At 41.6% G+C, this 18,672-nt stretch overlaps 2 protein-coding genes across 3 annotated transcripts; one reads left to right on the plus strand and one right to left on the minus strand.

Moving 5' to 3' along the window:
- Nucleotides 1–88: 88 nt before the first annotated feature.
- Nucleotides 89–13,611, minus strand: stx18 (syntaxin 18). Of its 2 annotated transcripts, XM_079296881.1 has the most exons (11): nucleotides 13,436–13,603; nucleotides 4,865–4,932; nucleotides 3,090–3,205; nucleotides 2,837–2,914; nucleotides 2,666–2,732; nucleotides 2,488–2,579; nucleotides 1,975–2,066; nucleotides 1,561–1,619; nucleotides 1,066–1,135; nucleotides 888–968; nucleotides 89–781 (listed from the first exon to the last, which is right to left on the minus strand). In XM_079296881.1, the coding sequence occupies exons 1-11, from the start codon at nucleotides 13,586–13,588 to the stop codon at nucleotides 686–688; spliced, it is 972 nt and encodes a 323-aa protein (XP_079153007.1). In that variant the 5' UTR covers nucleotides 13,589–13,603; the 3' UTR covers nucleotides 89–685. The 2 variants fall into 2 exon arrangements, with proteins under 2 accessions (XP_079153007.1, XP_079153008.1); XM_079296882.1 differs by lacking the exon at nucleotides 4,865–4,932 and having other exon boundaries at nucleotides 13,436–13,611.
- A 461-nt stretch (nucleotides 13,612–14,072) lies between these two features.
- Nucleotides 14,073–15,573, plus strand: LOC306775593 (uncharacterized protein; the record flags this gene model as incomplete). The annotated part of the gene is made up of 3 exons (XM_079266051.1): nucleotides 14,073–14,370; nucleotides 14,586–14,712; nucleotides 15,207–15,573. 3 exons carry the CDS (start codon nucleotides 14,073–14,075, stop codon nucleotides 15,571–15,573), a joined length of 792 nt encoding a protein of 263 aa, XP_079122177.1.
- Between the last annotated feature and the right edge of the window lie 3,099 nt (nucleotides 15,574–18,672).

An 18,672-nucleotide genomic window follows, 5' to 3' on the forward strand; every position in this document is an offset into this window, starting at 1 on the left:
CTGGATGTTATCTGAAAGCTTGACATGAATATGAAACAACGGTTATAAATTGATACCCTCAAGTAAAGAAAAGACACACAGAATTAAATTAAGACGATTGCTTCGTTTTACTAGGATGCGGTGTCAGTACAGTTATGCCGTGATAGACATGTCGAATAAATTGCTCTGCTGCCCATAATAGCCTGTAAAGCAAAAACATTCATCAGCATTTGACAGCGAAGTATAATTTATGTGCCACTGACGTACACACATGTATAATCTATTCAAATAGTGTACATGCGACAGTAATAGTAATGCCAGTCTGAACAGTATCCTTCAGTCTGTTCCAAAGGGGATAAGAAAGTAATGTTTCTTTCAGTCGATCAAACCATCATCGCTGCTTTTAGTGGCAAAGAAAGACTGACTGTCTCGCTATAAAAACACTTAAAAGAGGACAAATGAAACATGAAAGCCCTGAAAGAACTGGACAAGCACTATTTAGATAGTTAGCATCGGGGGAAGGACGAACTGCCATGTCCACTTGAACACAGAATCTTCACGAAGAGCACTTTGCACACCAGCTCCAGCATGGTAAACTGTACATTCAGCCTCAGTGTTGCCATCATCACCTCTTTACGAGACAACCGATATGTGCCAGAGCCAGACGGTTTCCTGTCGAACACAGAGTCCATTCTGGCTGGTTGTGTTAGCTGTCGTACCAGTCCAGGAAGAGGAGGGAGAAGGAGCACATGACCAGGAAGAACAGGATCCATACCCGGAAGCCAGCGTTGTTTTTGATTGCCTTGTCAAATAAACAAAGTTGCTCATTACAGATGTATTAACATAAACCAATGGAAAACACAACATAAAGTTTGGATACCACATGCAGAATAGATTAGTGGCGTTACCTCTCGTATATCCTCATTGCCTTCTTTGACGTTTTCTGTAGCGCCCACAACCAGCTGATGAATGCCGTCTATCTCGGTTTCCTGTCACGGAAAGTGAAACGGACAAATGAGTTGAACTTCAAGCTCTTCTCGCAAACTTAAGTATTCAGGCGAATGAAATGGCAGGAACTCAGCTCACTTGTTGCAGGACTTTCTCTGCAAAGATCTCTTGCAGTCGCGAGATCTCCACCACCTTCCCCTCGATTTGCCTGAAATGCACAAAAGAAATGCTCGACATATCCCATGAAAATAAGAGTGCCCAGCTCGTTGAAGCACTTTCAGGTGGCATTAGCAATTGTCACCGAAGGACCATTTTTGTCCAATTTGGAACAAAACAAGCTAGTATTAGCGGTAGCAATTTCATCTGCAAACACCTGTCCGTGGGTTCATTTAATCCCGCATGGATGGATATGTGCTATTTCACGTAGTTGTTGTCTTGCTGACCTGGCATCTCAATCACTAGAGCGGTGTAATGGATCCCTGGATCACCACCAGTAAATCATTTTACGCTTCACTTCCCTGATTCACAATACAGATGTGCGAACAGAATGACATGAATGACATCCCATGGTAATAGACGTGTCGATTAGAAGAGATTCAGGAAAAAGTAACATGTGTGCCGAGCTGGACTCACCTCACTTCATCAACCAGGCTGTTCATCTCACTCACCAACCTCTGGTTCTCCTGTTCAAACTAGACGGAAACACACAATCATGAAACATCTTCATCAATTGTGTATGGCTGTGTAGGGATGCCTAACATTTAAACATGACATGGGGCAATTAGAAGTTACAATAAACTGCATGTTACAGTATACCTGAACCACAAACTTCAGAGGGGGGCACTCTGGAAAATCAGCTGAATTGGCGAATTCAAAAAATGTCACTCTCACAGAAAACCTTCTCAGTGAAGCAATGAATGTGTTTTACCGAGTTCCTGTGCATTTAGAAGTTGTCTAAGTATAGCTGTACTCTAGTGAGACAGGCAGGAATCACACAAATCTACATATACTGTACGACATGAATGATGAATAATGATGGCGCCTCACCATCTGGAGCTCCTCAGGAGACAGCTCGTCCTCCACGCGGTCCTCCTCCCACAGGTTGACAGGGTTGTCCAGGACCTCCGACACACTCTTCTCTGCAGGAAGGAAAAGCTCACAATGTGTCTGTCATCACTTACTCAGTCGTTTACTGTCAAAGTTAGCCAAAACCTTTACTGTCACAATCAAGCTGGAAGACATCACAATGCCATTAAAAAGCCACTTTATAATTAAAAGTGTCACACTAATGTTGACGGAAGAGTTGGAACGAAGTTGAGGACACATGCAGCTTATCTTATCTTAAACCTTTTTCCGTGAACTGTGACTCTACATTTGAATTCCCAACACCTGATGGTTCGGACTGCATGAACCTGCATATTAAGAGTTACTGGCTGTGCTTTAATCAAGGACCCACAGTGAACCATCAGGCTTAATGGTGCAGCACGGACATGAAGTAGCAGGGCCGCTTGTGCCGCCACAGAAATAGAGCCCAGTGTCTCAGGGGACTTACTGACTCACCAGGACTTTCCTCCTTGACAGTCTTCTGCTCTTTGGGCTCCACCAACGGCATTTTCTGCACCTTACTGCGGTGCTCTGGGGCCAGTCTCGACCTGAAAACACAGTCATGTGAATCAGGAGCAACTTGTTAGAAGTAAATAACAAATGTTGTGAATGAAGTATGCATATATACACTCACAGCCTCTTCTTGTCCACCATTCTCTTGACTCGGATGGCCCTCTGTTCAGAGTACAGCTTACATACTCCTTAAAAACAAGACACACGTGACGCTGCCATGCAGTCAATGGATGCCTACAACACACTGCACAGGAGCACACGGTTTACATTGTAAAGAGTTGCATGAACTCACCTCTCAGAAACATTTCAATGAGGTCCAGCACTGCCCCTCTGTGCTCCTTTATCTGGGCTGATGTCACCTGCTTCGCCGCTATTGTGACATTAAAACATTCTCTTTATTACAGACAAAAACTTGTGTGATCCCAGCCACCTGCTGATGTTTTGAAAATGAATGCAAGACAAAACTACCACCTGGAAGCATACTTTACATTTCCAATGATATCTCTAAAGTAGTTCACGTGCTGCACGGTAAAACAAGCGCGCACCTTCATTGCGTAGCTGCTTGATGGCCTCGGAGCAGGTCCTCATGAAGATCTGAGCATCCTGGTCAATCTGGTCTCGTTCATTGTCCGTCATACGGGTTAGATCTGACGAGATGAGACTGTGAAACACACGAGAACAATCACAGTAAGTTGAAATACTTTGTGGGCATGTATCCAAAGCTCAACGTTTGACTGTTATCCAAACAAAGACTATTTAGAGCACAGCTCTATTACAAGTGGCCTAAATACTGACAGATGCCTTGCTCCTCCCTACTATTCATGTCTAACTTCAACCACGTTCTGCACCCCCTTCACCTCCATGTGAGACCAATCGCATCATGCACTGGGCGGCCGGCAGGCCCACCAATGAACATTAAAGCTTCCACAAACGGGCAAGTTACGAGTTTCCCCATTCAGCTGAGCTCACGTTTTCTTACTTTCGGAGGAAATTGAAACAATCTGAGGAGAACATTAAGCTCCACACAGAAATGAGCATCCGTGGAACTCAAACACAGGACCTTGCTGTCAGGCAGAGGTGCGTATTGAGACCTACTGTCTCCCTCTGGTGGACTTCTGACACGACGACAACTCTTTCAGAACAAACGTGTGCTGTATACAAGACATGCATAACATTTGTAAAGGGCTTGTGACAATCTGAAATACTTTGATTGGTTTCATAAAACTGGAAGAACTTCAATTAGGAATATATACGTGTGATAAAACCAGAGCTGACTTTTTTTATTTTTATAAATTAGCATAAATAACAACTGTTTCATAACTTTTTGAATTGGACAGTTGGTTGGACATAACAATCGCATTGGATTCTGGGAAATTGCGATGGACATTTGTCACTATTTAATGACATCTTACAGACAAAAATAATCAACAGATTCATTTATAATGAAGATAATCATTCCGAGGAGCCTCTAAATAAATCAAACGTGGAAAGACGCAGTGATGAAAGCTGAACAAATCGTCCTTTATCATACTTACGGTGACCGAGAGAAGGATCTTTGGTTTGGTTACTCTCATAACATGTCATAACATTATATTCTAATCGATTAGGCTGTTAATTGAACCCCAGCCATACTTGGTGTAAAATGATTGACGAGTTTGATAAACATTTGGAAGTGAGTTTAGTTTAATCCAGTGTTTCATCACTCTGTCAGGCAAAGTCAAAGAGAGGAGGAAAGAAGGAAGTTGATAAGAAAATTGGAAGACAGGAGCGGCCGACTGCAGACGAGACTTACACCACAACTGATGGTTTCTGGATGGATTTTCCCACCACTAAATACTGCTGCACTCCACCCACTGACATCTAATGTTTAGTTAATCGGTTCTGCTGAGGCTTCATCAACAAACCTAACGAAACAGAGGCTACTTCACACACACACACACGCACACACACACACACACCTACAGGACACAGAGGGGGCCTTGGATTAGTCTCAGGGCGTGATTTGTTCTTCACTTGCTTGCAGCTCAATTATTCCAGACAATTAGACTGGAGGCTGCCGCCACAGACCACCCTACTCGCTGCTGACCTTGTGCCAGCAGAGACACACACACACACACACACACACACACACACACACACACACATACTGGAGACAGATTTGACGATACCTTCAAGTAGCCCTGACTCCTGACCTTCTCTGAATTGACTCAGAATCAAAGTGTTTGTCTCTTTCCCGGCCTCCCCTTGCAGCCTTGAAGGGTTTTACCGGCTGCTGTTGTTGATTGTGGTGGATTAACTGGGAGTGTTTGCCGTGGCTTACCTTCCGGCGCTCACGTAATCTTTCCTGTGTTGCAGCAGAAAGTCTTTGAGCTTGGTGATGTTCGAGATCTGCCGAGATAAAGTGAGAAGAAGCATTACTTGATTACCTTCGTGTCGACGAGTCTCTTTAAATGCTACGCCTCAGATGCCCCTTCACACATGTCAACGGCTTAAGAAAGAGGTTTTTTTAGACTTGTACCAGGAAACTATTTTCTCCCGACTACATTCAGACAGAGCCAGAGTCAACGCAGCATTTTGTATTTGTTGGATGTGACAGGCGACCAATGTCTGTCTGTCTCTGTGAATTCTCAATATTTGCTTTTGACAAGTCATCAAGTCACGGACATGCAGAACTCAAACCTGCAATTTCCTCGTCAAACAGCTCTCGTAAATGAAACCATGAGCGGCGGCACACAGAGCGATCTCTAATAAGCTTTAAGTTCACGATCGGTTACTATTTATCAGGGAGAAAATGTCCAAAGCGCGTGTGTGTGCTCAGGCAAACCAGAGGAAACTTGCTTCAATCCAATATTTGCTCCTGTAATTCGGTCAAATATTAAAAAAGACCAAATTGCTTCCCTGTCCACAGAGCTCTGCTGGCAGGCTGCAAGTGGGTGTGAACGCGCACACAGCGGGCTCTGTTGGATCCACAAGGAGACAGAACTCAGACAGGCCGAGGATTGAAAACTGACACAATGAGTCTGACTGTGACAGCGACCCCGGAGCACGGGAGATTATTTTGAAAGCATACCATCACTGTCTTCAGCCTTTTCACTCTAACAACCTCAATTATCAAATTGCCTTGGCTGTGAGGGGGGGGGGGGGGGGGGGGGGGGGGGGGGGGTGTTCCAATAATGTCTCTAAACATTCGTTCCTAGCGTCACGGTGACCTGAAGCGGTGTTTTATTTGAGCCGACACGTTTCTCGACGCAGAGAGAAGGTGTCAAGACAAACAGAGCGGAGCAATTAGTTAGAAAGGTAGAACTCCTTCTTTGGTTTAGAAGGTAATTCAGTGACGTACGTCACTGCTGTGGGGCACTAACTCAGGAAAGGGCTGTTAAGGCAAGCCGACCCTTGTAATAATACAATTATTTGAGGTCAAGAGTTAATTGTTGTTCGGAGCAGTTGAGCTTAGAGGGTGGTTCAGGGGGGAGAAGAGAACCTTTATTATGGTTCAAAGTCTTTCAAAAACATTATCCATTATGTAGTGTCTCAGTGAACGAGGGAACTTTGAAGGGAAACTCCTGCAAGATTGATAAAACTACGGCAATGTAGCCCAAATGTCCTGGGTGATCCAGCGGGTTAGAACAAATTCGACGTCTTTTAGAAATAATGTTTTCTTCAGCAATTAAATGATGCATTCAGTCATTCCAATACGTCTCTTACAGGAGAGACCAATAACCCATTGGTCGTCAGATGTTTCATTGAAGAATAGTGTCCGTTGTGACATCTCAGTACGTGCTTCATTTTCAGTAGTGATTCATCATTTAGCTCACCTCCAAGATCAAACACTCAAATCTAATCTAAAGTATTTCATGTGATCTACAGCTGAAATAATTACTCGATTAATCAATTAGCCAACAGACCACAAATTAATTAACAACTATTTTGATAATAAACAAACAAAAAGGCTCCATGATCTCAAAGGTGATTTTTTGTGGGTGGTTTTCTTTGTCTGGTGCACTAAATATGTTTGATGCCTGGAATGTGCGTCGGAGAACACAAGACTTTTTATGGGGAACTTGCTGACTATTTGCTGACATTCTATAAACAAGACAATAAGCTGCAGATAAATGGATAATAACAAGAAACGTTCATTTCTTGCCTTAATGTCAATTTGTAAACCTCCGGTCAATGTATTTATTTGATTTTTAAAAGAGACTCAATTTGCCCAGGCCTTTGAGTACTAAAGATGGAGCAGATTGTCATGATACTATCTTATTAAGCCTTTGACCCCTTTATCTAAGAAAAAGTAAAGAAACCACTGTGGAGTTTCAGTAACTCTGTTTTTGAGAGCTGGTCTGCCACAAAGTGGAAAACACAACCCGCTACGAGGCATGACTAATTCATATTGCACTATAAACTATATTTTCTGCTTGCAAGTAGTACTTGGCTTCAGCTTTTTATTTATGTACAAAATATATTTGCCTGCAGAACTCTGTCCACTGCACTGCAGCTTTTGACCAGCAGGCAGTGCTAAATCCACAGCGTTGGGACATAAGACACAATTTAAAAAATAAAGAGTGCATTGTGTGTGTGTGTGTGTTGTGGGGGTGCCGGGGAGTGTCAAGAGTGCTGCTCTGGGGGTTGAGCTGTCTCCTGTGTGTATACATTGGAGCTCAGATTCCCAGCACAACCTCAAGGGTTTGCAGGGGGTCAGAGGGATCAATTGCTCTTGTAACTTAAGACCCTAAAGAGCAAGTAATTCCTCAACAATGAGGAAGGGGGTGGCCTTGTGCATGAGGCTCACCGTATACGTCTGTGTGTATGTAGCTATACGAGAGTGTGTGTGTGCGTGTGAAATACGCGCAACCGGCATCGGTGTGTGTGTGCGCGTGTGTGTGAGGCAGAGCTCGCAGCGACGGCAGAAGGAGACAGTCTGCCGGGCTACGTCTAATCTCGTCATCATCAAAGACCCCCACTTTACCTCCTCACTTTCTCCTTTCCCCTGTTTCCCCTCCAGCCCCGATTGAGCCCAAACAAACCATCAGGGGGGATTATTACGAGGAAGAAAAGAGAAACGGCTTAGCTAACAGATCTTCTAAAGAGCTTGGACGGCTCTTTGTTTCGTTAAAACCAGGTAACTGACAGAATTCGATGATGAGTGCCCCGGCATCGGTTTAAGACCCTGTGTGTCCTGACCGAGGGCGATCCCCGCTGACGCCATGCTATGTTGTGTTTCTGGGTACGTGGGCCTGCTACAGAGAGGATGCTTCGGTGGAGAAGACTCTGCCACATGCTGGTCTTATTATCATGTTTATGTCTGACTCTCTAACGGGTTTAGTTTTGTCTTCTCGCAGTACGAACGCTTTAGTCAGCTCCATAAACAAACAAGGACGTGCCATCAAAGAAGACTTTTGATATTATTCATGAACGGGGTCTTTGACCCTTTTTTGATATGCGCTAATGTAGTATTACTGTGTTTTCATAGTAAGCAGCGCTTGTATACAGTCGTGGTGTTTGTTCATTTTTGATCAGATCATACATGGATAAAAAATTTATGTAATATTCAGTCTATTTATCGGGTAAATAAACAGACTCCCTCCCTTCCTCTCATTCAGTGTTTCCATCTAGAATTAAGATTACTTTTGTATTAATTCCGCAATATAAAGTAACTGATTTGCGCCAAAATCCCCATTCACACATCAAGCCTTCCTTCCTCTTTTACAATATAAAATCTGAAACTGCACACATCTTTGATTTAGGTTGGGATGGCGTCTCTTGCAGTGCATCAGTAACCACCTTATTTTTGCATGCAAGTCAATGGGTTGTTGAAGCTGAGCAGTTAGTGTTGTTTTATCTTCTTTGAACACATACAAATGATTATATGCTTTGAATATACCAATAAATAAATAAGGACATTGTGTAGCCATGCTCCTGAAATGACTATACATGATCAATACCCCATGTCTTGTACTAATATCTTAATCTAGAACAAAAGAACCCACTCGTCTCTAAGTAGAGGAGCACACATCTGTTTCAAGGTTCAGACTGTGTTTTGAAGTGTCAGGGTCAAGTATGCCGCCTGCTGTCATCTGCATTGGTAGTATTTCAGGGATTGTAAATCACAATAACTTCAGATTGCGTAATAACAAAAAGCTTGACGGCATTCTTCAAAAAGCGCCAACAGCTGCTGCTTTAGTCGTCCTACGTGTTCAAATGTTTAAAATTGAGCGCAACGTTTTATTCGGCTTAAACTATTTAGTCTGCAGAGTATCTGGTGTCCGTTTTACGATTTAGAGTTTGACATACATCTGTAAATCTGCATTTCAACACTTTTTTTCCTCTTTTATTTTCATGTCACGAATCAGGCAAACGCATTGAAACTAAATAACAAAGCTTGTGCTCAGGCCTGGCCGGATGCCTCAAAATTCTATTTGCCTGGCTTTCATAGGAAAACAGTGCAAAGATTAGGCCGACTAGTAAAGAGACCATTTAGCAGCGCGTTCATCTCGGGGCGATCCCTGCAAATCCCTTCCCCATGGCTGAGGTCCTGGTAGAGTATAGTCCCGGCTTTGACAGCTGCATGTGAGGACGTTTTGAACCTGTGTGCCAAGTTTGGGATTATCACGCATTTACTCATCCAGCCGAGTTTTTGTAAATAATGTTCAATACAATTACAGATTGCACACTGCCACAGAGTTAAAAATATAGCAGGTTTCACACTTAAAATTGTCTCATAAGACGATATAACAAAATCAGGATTTAGCTTTTTATTTGTATGTAACATGTATGATTCTTTTTTTAGACCTTGAAATAATTTTTGGACATTTGTAAGGCTATTTTGTGAATATTCACATTGGTCAATTTTAGCTACAGGCTTTGTGCTTTTACCTTAAATGTTTAAAGTTTGTTACTTTTATTTAAGAAAACACAAATGCCCCTTAAGACAGATGGGCAGACTGGCCAGCGGAGTGCCGGGACGCCCCCTTCATTTATCTTATCTTAGATTTCCACACTTTATTCCCTAAATGATCGGCATTAATGCCGACTTGTAAATGTCATTGCTGTTATACCATCTGCTGCTGTACGCTATCGAAACGCAAAGATCTGCCAAAATGCTCCAGCATCAATAGAATCATAAAAAAAACAGTGCAGAGTTTGGTCTCCATCACAGATTAAACATATCCCAGTCTATTTCATTGGGGGAAATCGTTGACTTTTATGTCCGTAATCAGACATTATTTGGAGCCATATAGTCCCAAAACATAACTTTGATGAAAACCCAAATGCTTAACCAACCATTCTAGACTTGGAAACTTGATCATTACTGACAAAAATATAAAGTAAAACTGATTCTAACCTAAATGTTTTGAGGATATAAAAGCATACTATTTCAATGTGAACCCCCCCCCCCCCCCCCCCCCTCTATCAGCACAACATACTTTTAAGTGCTGGCCGATGGCCACACTTTCAGGGTTTCTAAGAAAACACCGTGAGAAGGAGCCAATTTTGGAATACCAATACTGAGGGCACAGTGGGGAGCCGAGCACTATTTTCTACACACAATTTACCAATTTTAAAGTGACCTCCTCCATTTAAACTCGAGAAGGGCAGCATGCTGCGGAGAGAGACGAGGTGAGCAGTGAAATGGAGATCACGGTGCCCCAAACCGACCCCCCTATGAGGTAAAAGACTCCCCTGACCAAACCCCACCCTGTAAACATCGGCCCTCTTCTTAGTCAATCAAGCCCTTTTTTGTTGTTGTTGTCTTGAACGATGCTGAATTTCCTTTCTCTTTGAGCAGGAAAAAGACTCACGGGACCACTGTGTATTTGTCAACTTTGATGTTTTCCTTCTATTTTTGTGAATCTTCAGTGGGAACTTGGAGAGTTATGCATGTCTTGAAGGGCACCCACATCTGTTGTGCATTAGGTGCCGGCCGTCAACATTGTTACTGGGGACCTAATTTAATATTTTCTCTGTTTTGATCTTCCACCTTTAATCACTGGCTCTTGGGAGGATCGGCTTTCCCCGAGAAATTGTCCGAGAGCCGAAAGAAAATGTTATTGCAGTATGTTTATGGAATCGTAGATGTGAAGAGGGGACTTGCACACAAGAAAATGCTGCCTATTTCAGTCTGTACAGAGAAGAATTGATAGTCGAGTTGCGGGTGAAAACCGCGACATAACTGTAAGCAGTCTGGACATTCCAACTCGCAATTTCAATTTCTACAAAAGCTGCTTCACCGAGATGGTTTGAGATTATATCTGCAGGGCGAGGGACACAGCGGTTTGCAGAGGGCAGGCACCACAGGATAGGTTTGGGTTTCTTTGAATCAGCACCACTGCTTTTATTAAACCACCATTTCTAATATAAATGTAACTGAACATAACAAAAAGCTAGTTGTGCAGAGCTGCTGTGACCAGGCTCATGTTCGCCTCAGACTGATGGTTGGAGACATCAGGTACAACTTAAAGTCCCGACTCCCCGAGGGAAACGTAAAGTGGTTCTTCAAGGTGCCTTTGAAGAGGTTTGTGTTACGATGTGTACGATATTCATGTCAGGCCAAGGACTTCTGGCGGAGGATCAACTCTCGTGACATGGAGGGAAGCCTTGTAGTTCCCAATGATCCACTACCTACTGCCAACCATTGATGAAGTCTCCGTACCTCAGTGGAAGAATACAATTTGAGATGTTTTCAGGAACTAATTAAACACCAATGACGGCCCTTCTGCCAAGTTGTAAGGTCAAGATGTGACATTTTACGTAGTCTTTCAAAAGAGGTACTGAAGTAAAAATGTCCTTGCTGACGATGTGAATACAACCGAGAGCTGAACATTTGTCTGAGATTGAAAACCTGTTTTAATTAGCTCAGGACATTATGAGAGAAACTCGCCATTTCTTTTCAATCTAAACTAAAGTGAGGAGAATGCTCTTCGCTAGCTTTACAAGTAATGTTTCGGCTTCCGCAGCCTAAAGTCTAGATCTCTTTGGGCAATTTTCCGGGTCTGTTCAAAGCCCAGACTCTAGCTCTGTCGATGTTTGGGGAGAAGTGGTGCTCGGACCTGACAGTTGGCCCAAAATATTCTGGGCATAAAACTGCTGAGTCTGGCCAGTTGGCCCAATGTGATTTATTACAACAACTTAGCTCAACTTTTGTCTTCCTAGATCTCAAGCAGAGCAGCCATTTATCCTGAACTGCCCACACTGGGCAGGATTCAAAAATTCCTGTAGTCTGACCGAAATAAAAAGTGTTTTTTTAAGAGTGACATTATATTCCGGTTATCTTTATGTCTCCGTGTCCAGAAGATGACATTTTGGAATTGATTTTTCTTCAGAAGTACACTAACTTAAGTTGTTGGAATGACTGTTGGAATATAATGGTCAAGCAGGCGTGTAACAAAGCAGGCTAGCAGGGCAGAAGAAGACTTTTTTTTGCCATGTCTGAGACAGAAAATGTAGTTTGAAGTGTGTGGCAACATCAATGCCTCAGTGCTTTGTGAGTGGGTCCAGATATGAGCTATACAGACAGGCAGCACTGTACACAGAACACGTGACGAAAGAATCACATGTGTTCAAGATGTAGATATGTGCCAAATGGGTTGAATGGACCACCGAAAGGCAACTGTAAGATTTTTAGTCTCAAGCCATGCACCATTTGCTAACTGCAATGCACATTTAGGCAGTGGGCACCTTGCACGATGAAAACATCTTGCAACAGACAGAGTGTATTAAAAGCCAACACAACGGTCCAGCCTCACCAGCAGTGACGCACTGAAAGTCGGACAAAGGACGGCTGCTGTGATTGGCTATGTGTTCTGAACACATTGAATTAATTTTTGATTTATAGAAAACCAGTGCATCACTAAAACACTTTGAGTAGATAACTAAGACATTCACAGGGAGAAAATAAAGCTCTGACTCACTGAGTAACATGATTATGGTTTGTGGTTTGAATGAGGGCTCTCAAAAGGATTAAAGCATACGTTAACACTCCTTCTGTATACAACTGGGAAATTGTTTCTTGAACATGAAAAATATAGAAATCATGGTCTGCTGGCATTCACAAGGCCATGACAGGTTATATTTTGGTGTATTGCGATTTGACAGCCTCCTTGAATTCCCTAAACTAACTTACAGCAAATACATTATGATTGAAATCAGTTTTGGCACCTTAAACATGACAGTACTGGGACACTTTAATGCATGCGGTTCTAGTGTACTATTGTGCACCATGATCTAAATATGGGGCTAAATAAGAACAGCTCAATAATCAAACCAGTAAATGATAATACAGCTGACACGAGTATCAACACATCAACGGCCTCCAACTAAACCTGCAGAGTAACAGCAGTTAGGAGGATATAAGCATCCCATTGGGGTTGGCCAATGATGATGATGATCTACTCAAAGATTATATAAATGTGTCAGCTACCAGAGATTTTAATTAATATGAATTCATATGTAATATCTCTGGGTGTATTGGGCAATGTTAGGAATAAATACACATGGCTGCTTTATGGCAATACTTGATTTATGTATGAGTTTAGCATCAATGTGGTGAAGTGCCATTATGTGTCAGATATTTCATTCATTTGTTATAAATAACATAGATTGGGACTGAGGATTTTGTCCACTCCTAACTCCCATTTACTTCACGTTGCATTCAATAAAGTTGTTTAATGATTTATAACGTTACGCCGCTGAGAGAGGCCTTAACTGTGAACAGCTGGTACACATTGAATGGTCTAAACTGCTGTACACACTTCACAGGCTAACCCGATGGTTCTACAACACAGCATGAGCAACAATGTCATTAAAACAGCCCCGTGTTCAGCTGTCAGTACACGTGAAGTTAGTTTCGATGCTAGCCCCAGTTAGCTAAACGTTTGCTTGAGGAAACACTCACCACTTCTTTCGCCTTCCGAGAGAAGCCGCTCTTGGGTCCGCTCCTCTTGAAAATCTCATCTTTGGTAGAGTCAGAGCCTATTCCTATCGCCTTGTTCCTGGTTTTTACCGTCTTGACACTGGCTTTGAAAAGTAAAGTTATATCCACAGCCATGTCTGTGCAGCTGCAAGCGCAGGGACCGCTGTAAACAAACTGACACGTCACTGGGTGACGACGTCATCGTCCTGCGACGTTGTGGATTTTCCCTGAGACGGAGAAGAAAGCCTTACGTTTCACCTTAAGGTTTTTACCAGTAATTATTTACTGTAGCGTGTACTGTAGCTCGTAGTATTTACATTCAGCAAAGGTCTGACCTGCAATCAAGTTACTCTTCGCCTGGTTGAGTTCCAGGTAACGAAAATCTTAAAATAAAAAAATCTCTTAAATATAATAACTTAAGTTAAAAAAAGACTTACCGGTAGGGTAAAGGTTTTGCCTTTCAGTTCGATTATTGTATTTAATAGTATAATTGAATTTAGTCGTGTTGCATTTTCTGTACTGTATGCAATCACTATATATATATACATATATATATATATGTATCAGGGACCAAATGAAGGCTGGATATAATCAAAATGTGTCTGTCATTGCCAGAGTAATGCCTCTGCAACTTCTTCAAGTGATGTCCAGCAGGAAGCGGAGACCTAACTGGACAGACCAGGAGTGTCTACTTCTTGCTCAGTTAACGCAGGAGAAGAAAGACATAATCAGAGGGAAGTGCAGCAATGGTGTTACAATACAGGATAAAAGACAAGCCTGGGAGGAAATAGCCCAATCCATCAACACTGCCTTTCCACAGATTCAGCGTACAGTTTCTGACTGTAACAAAAAGTGGGAAAATCTGCTGGCAAAGTCAAAGGAGGAGATCAAACGACAGAGAAGGCAAGCGGGCGCAGGTGAGGAAAATCAGCAAGAAAAAAAGTCTTAATGTGTCATTAAATCTGCAATCTCAGACTGGTGAAACGGCACCTTGAGGGTGGCTAAGTGGGGATGATTTTGAGTTAAAAACCCAGAAGAAGAAATAAGCAAATCCACATCATCACTGTTTGAGTTGAATACATAGTATTGCATTTATTATTAATGAATGCATGACATGCCTTTTCATTTATAGAAGGCCTGTCCGTTGAACAGTTCAGCACTGTGACTCAAGTGGTGATTTCTGTGATGGACCTCTCAGAAATGCTGCAACACGATAGAGAAGACTCGTCAATCTCAGAGTTGATGGAAACTCAAAACAGGTCGTTGTTTTATTTGTTTAGACTGAAACAAAGCATAACTTTATATACAGTAACTTATTGAAAATATGTTATTGATATTTGTTCATCCCAATTACAAAACACGCATTCAGTATTCTCCCACTTTAAATGAATGTCCTGGTTGCATTTGTGTTATCCACAAACCTCAGTCAACAGTTTTCAGTGGAGCATTGTGACAAATAAATAGTGGAAAAACTGTTCACACACAGTGAGCTCTGTGGATTATTTAGAGTAACGAGAATATGGTTGCTGGAAAGAGTTGCTGCCATTAATGTTTCATATTTAATTTATGAGTGCTGGGAGCACACCAAAAACAAAATCAGAGAACCTGAATCTCAGAACCTGGATTCATAAAACTAAACCACAAGACGGAAGTGAGAACATATATTGTTTGTAATTTGGATGAACTAACTACTTTAAGGATGAAATGCATATTATTGCGCAACATTATCATTGACATTCTTTTTTTTCAGCAGCGATGAAGATGAAAATGAGCACAGAGTAGATGAACGATTCTCAAACAAACATGCACTGAGAGAGCTTGAGCTCCCCACATATCCAGATCCATCCACTTCTCCAGCAGAACATAAAGTGAATGATTTTACTAACGTCCCCAAATCACTTGCAGTGCATTTCAGCACTCATCATGCTGCTGGCTTTGCTGCTTCTGCAGACCACCTGGATGCTCTCTGTTCTGCTTCTTCACCCGCAGTGCACTGCACAACTGTGCAAGAGCGAATGGATTTGGAAATATCTGTGCTAAGAAGACAAGAGGCAGTCCTCAAGCTGCAAGAGGAATATTACACACTGAAAATTAAGCTGATGAAAAAGCAAACGGAATAGCCACTGAAGGACAACATGTTGTACCTACAGGACATTATCAATTGTAGCATTGAATATAGTCTGAACATACACGTCTGAATATAATCACCATTACTCTAGAATAAAGTTTATACAGGTGTGTTTGAGAGGCCTGCTAAGCATTGTCGCTTTCTGGCGGTTCCATTCGGTTGCAAACCCATTTGCTTGAGAATATTTCAGTTTACTTCGGAGTGTATGGCCTTTGAGGCAGGGCCATATTGCTAAGACACACACACTATATTTTAACATATAACCATAGTGTAAGGAGAACAAATGACACATTCACAAAAGTTCACACAACCATGTTTATTTGAACCTAATTTAAAAATGTTACAGCTGTAATTCAACTGTAGCATTTTTTAATTCTTGAAATCAAAGTTATTCTTTGAAGGAAGTATAAATGAGTTTGGGTTATCTGGCAAGGAAGTCCCACTCATATGTATAGTGTTACACTGTGGGAAATGTAGTTTATTTACTGATTCGTGCCATTTAGTCCTAAGTGCGAATTTGGAAGCTGTAAATGTTTGACATATACCAATATACATATTCATGAAAACTGAACTCGGTCATGCCCATGTAAGTAAAGCTGCGATAATGTCCTGTCTAGACAAATGTAGTCATTTGTGTGTAATATTTCTCATAAATCCGTTTATTTGTAAGTGATGGGAGTTGGCACCCAGATGTAAGCAGTGGAGCCCAGAGTGTTGAATAAAAGTCTGTTATTTGCTGTGTGGTTTGCTCATTTCCTTTGTTAGTGTTTTGCCAGACTGTGTTACAACTGAGTGCTGCGACTGTCTCTCATTTTTCGGTCGCCTCAGCATTAACTCCTCGTCACTTTATTTTTTTTTTCATTCACTCTTTTAGCTTCAACTGTGGAACGAAAACAGCTTTCTGGGGACTAAGGTTATGGGTACAAAAAGGCACGGCTACATTTATTATACTTAATGTGTTGCTATGAGGAGTTTAACGGAGCATTAAAGTTTCCTAACTTTTATCTTACCACGGGATAGACGCACTAATTGAGCTTGCTGTACTGGGAATGGCAAAAGTATTACAGGCTGCTATACTGAACAACTGATTTTATTGAAATATATTTCATAGAGTCAAAGGTTTTGTTGAAAAGCAATCTTTTCTCAGGTTAAGCTTATTCTCCAATTCAGCCTTTTTCATCTGATCTACCCCCTCGACTCTTTCATGTGCACCACTCAAATACGTTCAGTGGACTATAAACTGCATAATATCAAACACTACCAATTATATACTACCAAGAATAATAAGAATAACACCATTTATCAATTTATTTAGGTAAGTAAAGATAAGCATAAAATGGAAATACTCAAGTAAAGGAAGTTAGTTAGGATTTTATTGTCATATACATTATCACACATACACGAAATTTGACTTCTGCATTTGACCCATCCCTGTATATAGGCAAGTTTATTTGTATAGCACATTTCAACAACAAGGTAATTCAAAGTGCTTCACATAAAACCATTAAAAGCATCAAAACACAAGGCAAAAGAAAAGGAGATTTCAAAAACAATTAAAAAACAGTGTAAGAAATAAAATGCAGAAATGCAGGAAATTGATCAATATATTAATTGAACGTGGTTCAATTAAAGGCAGCAGCAAACAGAAAAGTCTTCAATCTTGATTTAAATGAGCTGAGGGTCTCAGCAGACCTGCAGCTTTCTGGGACTTTGTTCCAGATATGTGGAGCAGAAAAACTGAACGCTGCTTCTCCATGTTTAGTTCTGACTCTGGGAACAGAAAGTAGACCGGTCCCAGATGACCTGAGGGGATGGTTCATAAGGTAGTAGCAGATCGGAGATGTATTTTGGTCCCAAACCATTCAGTGCTTTGTAAACCAACAGCAGGATTTTAAAGTAAATTCTTTGTTGGACAGGAAGCCAGTGCAAAGACATCAGAACTGGAGTGATGTGGTCCACCCTCCTGGTCTTAGTGAGGACTCGAGCTGCAGCGTTCTGAATCAGCTGCAGCTTTCTGACGGACTTTTTACAGAGACCTGTAAACACACCATTACAGTAGTCCAGTCTGCTGAAGATAAATGCATGGACAAGTTTTTCCAAATCCTGTTGAGACATAAGTCCTCTAATCCTTGATATATTCTTCAGGTGATAGTAGGCTGATTTTGTAATTGTCTTGATATGGCTGTTCAGGTTGAGGTCTGAATCCATAACTACACCTAGATTTCTGGCTTGGTTTGTGGGTTTTAACATCAGTGACTGAAGCTGAGCGGTGATTTTCAATTGTTCGTCCTTGGTACCAAAAACAATTACTTCTGTTTTATCTTTGTTTAATTGAAGAAAATTCTGGCACATCCAGTTGTTGATTTGTTCAATGCAGTTACCCAGCCCTTGTATGGGATTATAGTCCCCTGGTGACATAGTTATGTAGATTTGTGTGTCGTCTGCATAATTATGATAACACACTTTGTTGTTTTCCATAATCTGAGCTAGTGGAAGCATGTAGATGTTGAACAGAGGGGGCCCCAGTATTGAACCTTGGGGAACACCACATGTCATTTTAGTCAACTCTGATGTGTAATCAGCTACAGACACAAAGTATTCTCGGCCCTTCAAGTAGGATTCAAACCAGTTAAGTGCTGTGCCAGAGAGTCCCACCCAGATTTTTTGTCTTTCTAGGAGTATGGCATGGTCGACCGTGTCGAATGCAGCACTGAGATCTAGTAACACTAAGACTGAACTTCTGCCATTGTCTATGTTTAAGTGGATGTCGTTGAAAACCTTAACAAGAGCAGTTTCAGTGCTGTGGTGCTGTCGAAAGCCTGACTGGAAAACATCAAAGCAGCTATTTACGGCCAAGAGGTCGGTCAGCTGTTGGAAAACCGCTCTTTCAATTATTTTACTTAAAAATGGGAGGTTTGATATTGGCCTATAATTTTTCATCGTTGCGGAGTCTAAACTAGCTTTCTTTAGGAGTGGTTTAATAACTGCAGTTTTTAGGGCTTGTGGGAAGACACCTGAGAGAAGGGATGTGTTTACAATTTGTAAAAGATCAGTGGTCATGCAGTTTGAAATATTTTTGAAAAGTGTGTTG

The sequence above is a fragment of the Melanostigma gelatinosum genome, assembly GCF_949748355.1.
Source record: "Melanostigma gelatinosum genome assembly, chromosome: 3".
In the NCBI taxonomy this organism is placed as follows: Eukaryota; Metazoa; Chordata; class Actinopteri; order Perciformes; family Zoarcidae; genus Melanostigma; species Melanostigma gelatinosum.

What these genes read in the sequence shown, in the direction of transcription:
- stx18 (XM_079296881.1), bottom strand. Translation starts at nt 13,588, where the DNA reads ATGGCTGTGGATATAACTTTACTTTTCAAAGCCAGTGTCAAGACGGTA. An exon ending in ATGGTGGACAAGAAGAGGCT is followed by an intron (nt 2,580 to 2,665) that starts GTGAGTGTATAT and finishes CTGTGTTTTCAG; the next exon opens with GTCGAGACTGGCCCCAGAGC. An exon ending in GCAATGAGGATATACGAGAG is followed by an intron (nt 782 to 887) that starts GTAACGCCACTA and finishes TTATTTGACAAG; the next exon opens with GCAATCAAAAACAACGCTGG.